General features: G+C 41.8%; 1 protein-coding gene across 1 annotated transcript; it reads left to right on the top strand.

Annotated features, from left to right (window-relative positions):
• The first annotated feature begins 8,917 nt into the window (after positions 1-8,917).
• LOC123453725 (ferritin light chain-like) lies at positions 8,918-9,699 on the top strand. The gene has a single exon (XM_045131443.1). The coding sequence runs from the start codon at positions 9,046-9,048 to the stop codon at positions 9,571-9,573; it is 528 nt and encodes a 175-aa protein (XP_044987378.1). The 5' UTR covers positions 8,918-9,045; the 3' UTR covers positions 9,574-9,699.
• The last annotated feature ends 1,628 nt before the right edge of the window (positions 9,700-11,327 follow it).

Raw genomic sequence — 11,327 nt, forward strand, 5'->3', positions numbered from 1 at the left:
CAGTGAACAAAATCTGTTGGCACGGTTCGAGGTCTCTTGAATTGTTGCCTAGGAGAAGCAAAGCAGAGGGTGAGCAGAGAAGCACTCCCTCAAAATAGCCTCAGGAAATTTCTGCCTTTGTGGTTCTCCCTCTTCTGACTGCCCCAGCCACCAGAATTGTGCTCATTCTGCCCAAATATGAGTCCTTGTTGTGGCAGCCCCAGCACCAAAGTCCTCACTCCTTGAGATGCCATCTAGCTCCTAACATCTGTCAACCAGAGCTTTTCACTTAGCGTGACAACCACACCTCAGAGCTACCTCCATGTTAGCATGTGACCACGCATGTTCTCAGTCTACAGAGATCAGGGCCTGCTTCTCACTGACCTCCTCTCACCTACAGCACTAAGAACTGCTCACACTTGTGGGAAAGGAAAAAGAATCCATTTCAGGGATAAAAATCCAGCCACTCTCATTCTCCAACTACAGCATTAATCACAGCCAGAGTTCCCACATTTTGCGGAACCTGGAGGTAAGTGTGCTTTATAACAAGCAGAAATGTAAGTACTTTTCCTGAAAGCCCAAATTTATCACATACAACTCCAACCCAATATTCACTTCATGGTGAGCTGTGCATTTTAAAAAATATTTTATTTATTTGAGAGGGAGGCAGAGAGAGAGAATGGGTGCACCAGGGCCTCCAGCCACTGCAAATGAACTCCAGACACATGTGCCATCTTGTGCATCTGGCTTATCTGGGTCCTGAAGAATCGAACCTGGGTCCTTTGGCTTTGCAGACAAGTATATTAATGTCTGAGCCATCTCTCCAGCCCAACATCTATACTTTTCCTTTGTCTTTCTTCCTGGGGACTTGTCCTATGTGTTACATTGTTCTCAGATTATGGGTCCCAAGCTGATTAAGACTTTGGAAAAGTAATGATGATGAGCTCACACTGTGTTACTTGGGTGGATTTCCAAATGTATACACATCAAATGTGCATGTGTTTGTTTGTTTCCAGAATAAAAAGAGGACAGGGCCAAGGTACAATTGGCTGTGTCCTGCCACACAAGGACAGTGAGTGATCCTCTGGGGTGCCCCCAAAATAGGAACATTTGGCTCTTTGTCCTTTGCTCCTTGGCCAGGTGAGGTAGGACATCAGCTATATCACCATCTGAAATCCTTCCTGAACATAGTATCTATTGTCTTCTCATTGATTATTCTTAATTATACAAAGTGGGGGTTCATTACAACATTCCCATATATATATAATATACTTTGAACATACTCACCCCTCTGCTGTCCTTTCATAACCCCTCCCACTCTAGGTTCCCACTTCAACATCCCTAATATTGTTCCCCTAATTATTTTTCTATCTTCCTCATCCAATTCGACATATGAGAGACATCATGTGACATTTGTCCTTGTGAGACTGGCTTATTTCACTTAACTTAAGCTTAATCATTCCACCTTTTTCCTGGAAATGAGAAAAGTTCATTCTTCTTTTTTATTATTATTTTTATTTGATTTTTATTATTTTTATGTATTTATTAGGAGGACACAGAGAGAGAAAGAGAATGGGCATGCCAGGGCCATTAGCCACTGCAAATGAACTCCAGATACATGTGACACCATGTGCATCTGGCTTATGTGGGACCTGGAGAACCAAACCTGGGTCCTTAGGCTTCACAGGCAAGTGTCTTAACTGCTAAGCCATTTCTCCAGCCCAAGTTCATTCTTCTTTATGGCTAGTTTGAGTCTCCAAAGATGGATGTCATTCATTCCCTCCTTCCCTGAACACATATGCTATTCCTTCCACCAGGGAAAGACCTACCTGCTCTCCTACCCCTTGAAACATTTGTTTTTATGACTAGTTACAAAGTTCAGCAGGTGAACTTGTAGAATGTCCAGGTCATTTTGAATTTCATACTTTAAAAAAATAGCACTGTAGTATAAATATGCCCCCAAAATTGCATGATCGCCAGCTAAACCAAAAATTACCCATTATTTATATAAAATTCAAATTGACCTAGGCATCGTGTATTTTTATCTGTTAGTTCTACTCACAAACTGCAGAAGTGACAAGGTACCAGTTCCAAGCCTACCATTATAGAACATTGTTATAGGGCTGGAGAGATGGCTTAGTGGTTAAGATACTTGCCTGCAAAGCCAAAGGATCCAGGTTCAATATCCCAGGACCTATATAAGCCAGATGCACAAGGTGGAGCATATCTCTGGAGTTCGTTTGCAGCAGCTGGAGGTCCTGGAGGCAGGAAGGGGACCAGCAGGAGTGGGATAGGGGCTGAGTTAGGGGGAAGAGGATCAGCAAAAGAACAAAATATATGTGAGAATTCCATGATGAAACTTATTACTTTCTATAGTAATCTAACAAGTAAAGTAATATTTGAAGGTATTGGCCACTATATCAGTAATTTGCAGAATGGCATCTTCATTTTTCCCTCCCATGTCCTCAACACCATTATTCACAACTCCTGTGACCTTCTTCTCTCCCTCCATGTTCCCACTTGTCTTTGTTAATAGTAGCAAAGCTGGGGCCATTCTCTTCATTCTGTTTATCTTCTTAACCATCCCTGCTGTCATGGCCACTTTCTGATAGATAAATTCCATGAAAGCTCCAAGCAGATCTCTCTCTATGCAGGTCTTCTTATCATAACATCATCTCCCTCTTCTGTGGCATTACCATGTTCATGTATTCTCAGCTGAGCTCTTATGGTCTTAAGGAGCTGAGTAAACTTTGCAGGCCTGTAGTGCAGCAGAGAAAGGACACATCATCATATTCTAGGAAGCAGAATGATGACCTTAAAACAAGGTTGATCCAAGGGTAAGATAAGACTCTAAAACCAAAGGAGAGAAAATTAGCTTCATGAGTGAAGTAGGGATCTAACATAAAGTGAAAACAACAGGCCGCATCTGTGGTCCTAGAGGCTTGAGAGATCGACATTGTTTCCTGAGGAGGACAAGGGAAATGTTTTCAGGCTCCTGCTTAAGCACAAACTATGCTTGGAGCTAAGCTTCATTTTGAAGCCCTGCTCAAATTCTAGTGCCTGACATTGACCTCTCTGCCACCTCTTTATTTCCCCAAATAAGAGACAGTAGCCAAAGATAGCACTTCCGAAGCTGACGTGATACACTATTGCCCAACCTGCTCCCTCAACAGAGGCTGTTTTCTTATGGATCCTCCACTCTCAGGAGCTGACATAGACACAGGCCATGTGTCCCTGGCCATGTGCTGAGGGGTTCCTGCAGGATGCATTCCTATAGACTCTGCTCATCATTGTTATCTGGCTGTGTATCTCATCTCCCCAACTAAACCACAGGCGGGAATCCCACCTCAAGCCCAGCACAATGCTGAGTTCTCAATCAAAGATTCGGGAATATTTGTTTACATGTAGTTTGATTTCAAGCTCTAGATGGCAGATGATTAAACAAAAAGTTATGTTTCTTCTATAAGGCTTAGGACTTCAGTCAAACACTGACGAAGTTACTTTTCCAATGATGATAATTACTCTCTAATATTTACTGATTACATAATATGTCATGCATCTCATGGAGTATATTGCACATACTAAGTCATTGAGCACACAATTCTATAAGTACATGATGTCTGTTTCCCATATGAGAAAATAATGGATCCAAGAGATTAACTTGTTCCAAGATTTACATAGTTCATAACTGTCAGAGCCAGATCCAAGTAACTCAACAGTCTGTACTTCACCATGGTCTGAAACTTCTGGAGTTTGTACAGAGATTAATGTTACAAGTTTCCTTTCCTATGACATCCAAAAATCTCTGAAAATCTACCCTGATGTTTTCCCCAATAGTTAAGATTTCTGTTAATCCCGCAGAGCCTTACCTCCCTATGAAGAGCAATCAGTTTCTACAGTGAATCTGATAGGTAACTTGAATAAGAATAAAGACTTGGGATAGAGATGTCTGAAAAAAGTAAGAAAATGAAAGGGCTCCCAGAACTACTGCCTAGCCCCAATTCACCATCAAAAAGAGTCCCAATTTGCTAAACCAGTTAACTCTCCTTTGACCTGTTCCTGGATCCACTCTTCACATTAGGATGGGGTTTTCTTTGCAAGCAACAACAATGACATCATTTCTTCTTCCAAGATACAACCTGAGGAGATGACTCAACAATTAAAGGCTTGCTTGCAAAGCTTGGTGACCTGGGTTCGGTTCCCCAGTACCCACATAAGCCCAGATTCACACATGTGTCTGGAGTTCATTTGCAGTGACAGGAGGCTTTATGTGTCCATGCTCTCTCTTTCTCCCTCTCTTCCTCTCTTTCTCTTCCTCTCTCTCCCTTCTCCCCCCCCCCCTTCTATCTCTCTCTCTCAAATAAATAAATAATTTTTTTTTAAAGATACAACTTGGTTCCAAGAATATCCAAGCAATCTGTGTGGCAGTATGTGTTGGAATTCCAGCACTCAGGAGGCTGAGGCAGGAGGATTAGGAATTTGAGGCCAGTCTGGGCTACAAAGAAAGACCCTGTCAGGACTTCAGCATATAGAAAATCCTTGCTCATCCAGATGTGATCAATGAGAAGAAAAGAAGTCCTTGTCTCAGAAATATATATAGTGAGGATACTGGTAAGATAGCTCAGTGGCTAAAGGCATTTGCTTGCAGTCAGACAGCCCAGGTTAGATTCCCCAGTACCTACAGAAAGCCAGGTGCACAAAATAGTGCATGCATCTGGAGTTCATTTGCAGCAGGAGGAGTCCCTGCTGCACTCATATTCTCCCCCCCTCCCTCCCTCCCTCCCTCCCTCCCTCTCTCTCTCTCTCTCTCTCTCTCTCCCTCTCTCTCTCTCATAAATAAATAAATAGTTTTTACAAATATTTTATTTTTATTTACTTATTTGAGAGAACAAGAAATAGGCAGGGAGAGAGAGAGAGAAAGGGCATGCCAGGGCCTCCAGCCACTGCAAAGGAACTCCAGATACATGCATGCACCACCTTGAGCATCTGGCTTACATGGGTCCTGGGGAACTGAACCTGGGTCCTTTACTTTTGTAGGCAAGTGCTTTAACCACTAAGCCAATTTATCCATCTCCAATAAGTAATATTTTTAAATTTTCCCTACTGAGAAGGCCCTATGTGGAATAGGGTGGGGAAGAGGGCATATAAGAGAATGATACAAGGGGAATGGGACAAACAAACAATTTGTTCATACAATAAAGTTCATTATTAGTTATATATAATTAATAAAATAAGTATTAAGTATAATTTTATATATATATACATATACATATATATATATATATATATATATATATATATATATATATATATATATACACATATATATACATACACACACACACACATACAGGACAAGCAGTGGTGGTTGGTTGATTGATTGAGCTCTAAATATTCAGGACTAGGAGAACAGTTAATCCTTAAAGAAACCAACATTAGAATATCTCCAAAATCACACAGGGGTCTGTTATCTTAGAACCTCACATTTTCTTTGTACAAAGGGATCATTAGAAAAAATAATCCAGTTCTGATTCTTATATTTAATTGGAATAGTTGAGAGTACCAATTTTTAGTCTATCTATTGAAAACTCCATTTGGAGAGGTAATTATAATTTGGCTTTTCTTTTTAACTATCAGAGAAATAATGATGACCCAAATGGGAAGCAAAAAAATTAAAAAAAAAAATCTAGGTGTGGTAGTGCAAGCCTTTAATGCCAGCACTCGGGAGGCAGAGGCATAGGATATTAAGATATCAAGTTCAAGGATTTCTAGGGCTGCATAGCATGTTCAAGGCCAGCCTGGGTTACACAGAAAGACCCTGTTTAAGAAACACATGGACACGTACACACACACACAGCAAAATGCCTTCAACATTGGGGAAAGAGTATATTGTCAACTAAGCTCTTTAAAGAAACACTTTGACTAAACAAAGCTAACTTGTTAAGCCTAATATAATAAGAGAGTATACCGCCTTAATAAGACTCTTACTAGTATCTCAAAAGGAGGAAGTCAATGAAAGATATTCATAGCATTTGAAGGTCCCTGGACTCAAGTAGTTATAGGTGGAGTTTTTTCAAAATAGGAAATGGGGGCTGGAGAGATGGCTTAGTGGTTAAGGTGCTTGCACATGAAGCCTAAGGACCCACATTCCACTCTCCAGATCCCACCTAAGCCAGATGCACAAAGGTGAGGCAAGTGCAAGGTCACACATGCTCACAAAGTGGCACAATTTTCTGGAGTTAAATTGTAGTGACTGAGGCCTCTGCAAGCCAGTTCTCTCTGTCTCTCTTTCTTTCTCTGTAAAATAAAAAATAATGATAATAAAATCAAAACAAAGTAGGAAACAGATCAGGATTGGACAAAGTTTGTGACATAGTTCAGCATTGGCAGAGACAGGGATAGAAAGGCCTGGAAGCAAATCTTGATAAGTAAGCTATTGTTGGGAAATTATCCAGTTGAGTCATTCATTTTCCTGGTAGAAGAGCTATTTGTCCAGGAGACAACTGCTTATTCAGATAAAGTAGCTTGCACCAATGCTGTGAGGTGAACTATGAAGTTATGTATTGGTTTACAGCCATCTCTCCTTTGGCCTGAATTTCCTTGAACTAATTAGTTAAGCCAGGCAAGTCTTAATACTTAGTCCCAATACTTAAATCATGTGGATATAGATGCTCTCCATTCTCACATTCAAGTTATTATTATTTTTAAATCTCCTCAAGACTCTCTACTGTTTCCATGGAAACAGAACTTCACTTCCTCCCACCAATGACACTATGGTTGGATTATAAAATTTTGTTTTGCTCCCACCACACTTGACAGAGTCAGCAGGGAAATCATTCAGCTGGAAGAGTTCATGGCCATACATAGACATTCTGTCTATGCCCTGGATGATTAATGACTCATCAGCATTCCTACAGGAGGGCCCAGAACATCCTGTGAAACTGGAACAGCAGGACAACACCTTGGCAGGATTGGGTAATTTTAGGATATCTTCTAACTGAGAAAGACCAAGCCTTCAGCCCCAGATTTCCTTAGCTGTATATAACTTTTGGCAAGCTTCCCCTCCTTAAGATACTTTTACCCACTAACAGATATTTTGAGCAACAGATTTTCTCCAAAAGTCCTTTCAACTGAATCTCTCTGGGATTCTGTGACATAGTACCACTAAGATGTATCTTTCCTTTATCCATCCCCCCCCCCAAAAAAAGATGTAAACAGCCAGAGAGATGGTTCAGTGGATAAGAGTACTTAAGCATGAGGACCAATCAATCCCTGGCATTCACATAAAAAAGCTAGGCATGGCCACACATGCCTGGAACTCCAGGACTGAGAGGGACAGAGGCAGGAGGGTCACTAGGGTTCACTGGTCAGGTTCAGTGAGAGACTCTGTCCTAGAAAATAAAGTGGAAGTGCTATAGAGAACACCTGACATCTTCCTGTAGCCTACACACATATGCACATCTCTGCATACACATCTGTGCAAACACCAAAAAATGAAAGCAATAATTCTAAAAAATATATAGGGCTGGAGAGATGGATTAATGATTAAGGCACTTGCTTACACAGCCTAAGGACTTAGGCTCAATTCCCCAGTCCATATAAGCCAGATGAACAAGGTGATGCATGCATTTAGAGTTCATTTGCAATGGCTAGAGACTCTGGAATGCCCATTCTCTCTCTCTCTCTCATAAATAAAATATTATATATATAAATATATATATATATATGTATATATATATATATATATATATAATCTCATATACATACATGAGATAATATATGTTTGGCCTCTTAAAGGGCCTATTCCCCAATTACAGACTGGTTATTGACTGCCTATGCATTCGCAAAACTAGTAAGATGGAAAGACTTTTTTTTAATTTTTACTTATTTGCTTGTGTGTGTATGTGTGTCAGAGCCTCTTGCCCATGCAAATGAATGCCAGACACATGACCAACTTTTGGGTGTCTGGTTTTATATGAGTGCTGTGTAATTAAATCCAGGCCAACAGGCTTTGCAAGCAGGTGCCTTTAACTTCTGAGACATCTCTCCAGACCTAGATGGGAAAAAATTATACAAGACTTTCTCCCACTGTAACATTTCCTCTCTTTATTAAGTTTAAAAGAAAGCCACCATATTGTGGCTAGAGAATAGGACATTAAGACTAACATATGAAAGAGACTAGGGGACAAAGCCTCCCCTCCCCTAGAGATACACATGAGGAACACAGCAAAAAGGAGAAAAACCCAAGACCCACAAATGCTCTGCTGATGACCTCAAAAGGGCAGGGACAACAAGCTGCTCACTTTTCCCACCCTTGTAAGTGCTGACTCACTTCCACTCTTCTTAAGTAACTCTTTTTTTTTTTATTTTTTTATTTTTGGTTTTTTGAGGTAAGGTCTCACTGTAGACCAGGCTGACCTGGAATTCACTCTGTAGTCTCAGGGTGGCCTCGAACTCATGGCGATCCTCCCACCACTACCTCCAGAGTGCAGGGATTAAAGGCGTGCGCCACCACGCCCGGCTTTAAGTAACTCTTAATAAACCCTGTTTCTACCACCATCCATATGTCCCTGATCTAATTATTTGTTCTGGAAATCCCAGAAGGTGCCCTCCAGATTCCAATTCACACCTATAAGACAGAGCCTGCCACTCATGACTAGAACCATCTTTTTATTAAATAATAATAATAATAATAAAAAGAGCCAGGCATGGTGGCGCACGCCTTTAATCCCAGCACTCGGGAGGCAGAAGTAGGAGGATCGTTATGAGTTCAAGGCCACCCTGAGACTCCATAGTGAATTCTAGGTCAGCCTGAGCTAGAGTGAGACCCTACCTCGAAAAGCCAAAAAAGACGGCGCGCCCGAGGACCCTGTGCTGTGTCTTGCTTCAACAGTGTTTGGACAGAACAGACCCGGGGACTTCCTCTTTTTCCTTTTTTTCCCCCCGCTCAAAAAATTTCCAACTGCCTTCCAGTCTCTCCAGTCACCGCCACCGGGACCATTTCCTCGCCGCCTGCGCCTTCCAGGACCATCCAGAACCTTCTAACTTCTTACTGCCGGACCAGCCATGACCTCCCAGATTCGTCAGAATTATTCCACTGAGGTGGAGGCTGCCGTCAACCGCCTGGTCAACTTGCACCTGCGGGCCTCCTACACCTACCTCTCTCTGGGCTACTATTTCGACCGGGACGATGTGGCTCTGCCCGGCCTGGGCCACTTCTTCCGAGAGTTGGCCGAGGAGAAGCGCGAGGGCGCGGAGCGTCTGCTCAAGATGCAAAAACAGCGCGGCGGCCGGGCGCTCTTCCAGGATGTGCAGAAGCCTTCTCAAGATGAGTGGGGAAAAACTCAGGAGGCCATGGAAGCCGCCTTGGCACTGGAGAAGAACCTGAATCAGGCTCTTTTGGATCTTCATGCGCTGGGTTCTACCCGCACAGACCCCCATCTCTGTGACTTCCTGGAGAACCACTTCTTGGATGAGGAGGTGAAGCTCATCAAGAAGATGGGCGATCACCTGACCAATCTGCGCAGACTGGCGAGCCCTCAGCCAAATCTGGGCAAGTATCTCTTCGAGCGGCTCACCCTGAAGCACGACTAGATACTGCACAGCCTTCCAAGGATTCCTGCTCTGCCTTAACCTCCCTCAGGACCTCCTCCATCCCAGCCTCTCCAGCCACTAGGCAGCTTTGTAACGCCCAGATCCCCTGTCAAGTCTTGGACCAAATGAAATGAAAGTTTTGTGCAGCAAAAAAAAAAAAAAAAAAAAAAAAAAAAAAGCCAAAAAAGAAAGAAAAAAGCACAAGGAAGGGATACTGTTTTAGGATGACGCACCAGGCAACTTGTGCAGGTTGGAACGCAGTGGACAAGGCAGGAGAACAGGGCACTGCTTCCTCTCTGTGGTGAGAGTCCCTAGGGGAATTCCTAAAATAAGCCCCCTTCAACCATTCCAGATAGTCCTTCTTCCAGTAAGACTCCCTTCCAGAAAAGTAGTTCAGGGACTAAAAATCCTTTATACACACCAGCCACTTGCTTAACAAGGCCCTTTGTTTTTCATGGTGATTTCCACTCAGGTTGTGAAAACTCAAATTGCCAGGCCCCCCAAAGAGAGTGCATTGTCTTTCTTGCTGCCTAGGAAAAGTAGTCTCCAAATACCACTTGGCCCTCGAGCCCTACCTTGTCTCCCTGCCAGTGAGCATTTGTAATAGCGAAAAGGTAGAGGCACCTTACTGTCAGCCAGTGAGGAGGAGTTAAGCAAATGACGGCATACACACATGTGCAGGCACATACTCATAGACACACAAAACAAAATAATCTGCAGCCATTAAACATGATGTAGACTGTTGTTTGGATTTGAGAAAATGTTGATGACTCACCTTGCTGAGTGGGAAAGTAAATGGCAGAATACCTTCTACAGTATGACTGTTTATGGAAAATTATAGTCGTGGGCACTTTGAAAGGTTTATATAAAGAATGCTCATCTACCATTTTCTTGTGGTAGTGGGACTTTAGATGATGTTTTTACTTTCTTCATGTTTTTTTTACATGTTGCTTAAAACTGTTTTATAACTAGCATGTGGCATTTTATAAAGACAATAAAAATATTTGGAGAAGTGAGGAATAATGGTTTTTGAGAGGCAGAGGTATATTTTCAGTATTTCTGTGTGTGTGTGTGTCTGTGTGGACCCTGAGTATCTGAGTATCTGTGCACTCCACATTGATGGGCTCAAGCAACCAAGGATCAAAACTATTAGGGTCCTTCCAAGGCTCAGGGTCCATTGTTGAAGAGGTGGCTGAAAGAATGTAAAAGCCAAAGGAAGGGTAGGACTCTTACAATGTACTCTTCCTGACACAAAATGGCCTGGATATCCATGAGCTTGCAGTGCCTGACATTACCTACTCAAGACCCTCATAATAGGAGGAAAATATGATGACATCAAAATAAAAGAGAGATTAATTGAGAGGGGGAGGGGACATGATGGAGAGTGGAGTTTTGAAGGGAAAGTGAGGGGGAGGGAATTGTGGCTTATTGTCTATAATTATGGAAGTTGTCAACAAAAAACTTTTTAAAAGAAAACATACAAACTGCAAAACAATATATTTAATAAGCATAGATACAAAATAAAAATAACTAGGGGAAAATTGAATCTACACTAAATAATATATAGATCTTTTCTTCTTGTCATTATCTCCTAAACAAAATGGAATGACAATTATTTGTGTAATTATAAGTAATTTAGAGATGGTTTAAAGTAAACAGAAGGATTGCATAGGTTATACATAAATATTACACTTTTTTATCTGAGGGCTGAATATTTTAGTTCATTTAGTAACTTCAGAGGGTCCTAGAAACAA

This window comes from Jaculus jaculus, chromosome 1 (genome assembly GCF_020740685.1).
Source record: "Jaculus jaculus isolate mJacJac1 chromosome 1, mJacJac1.mat.Y.cur, whole genome shotgun sequence".
Classification (NCBI taxonomy): domain Eukaryota; kingdom Metazoa; phylum Chordata; class Mammalia; order Rodentia; family Dipodidae; genus Jaculus; species Jaculus jaculus.

Excerpts from the sequence above, each read along its gene's own strand:
- LOC123453725 (XM_045131443.1), top strand. The coding sequence starts at position 9,046 with ATGACCTCCCAGATTCGTCAGAATTATTCCACTGAGGTGGAGGCTGCC.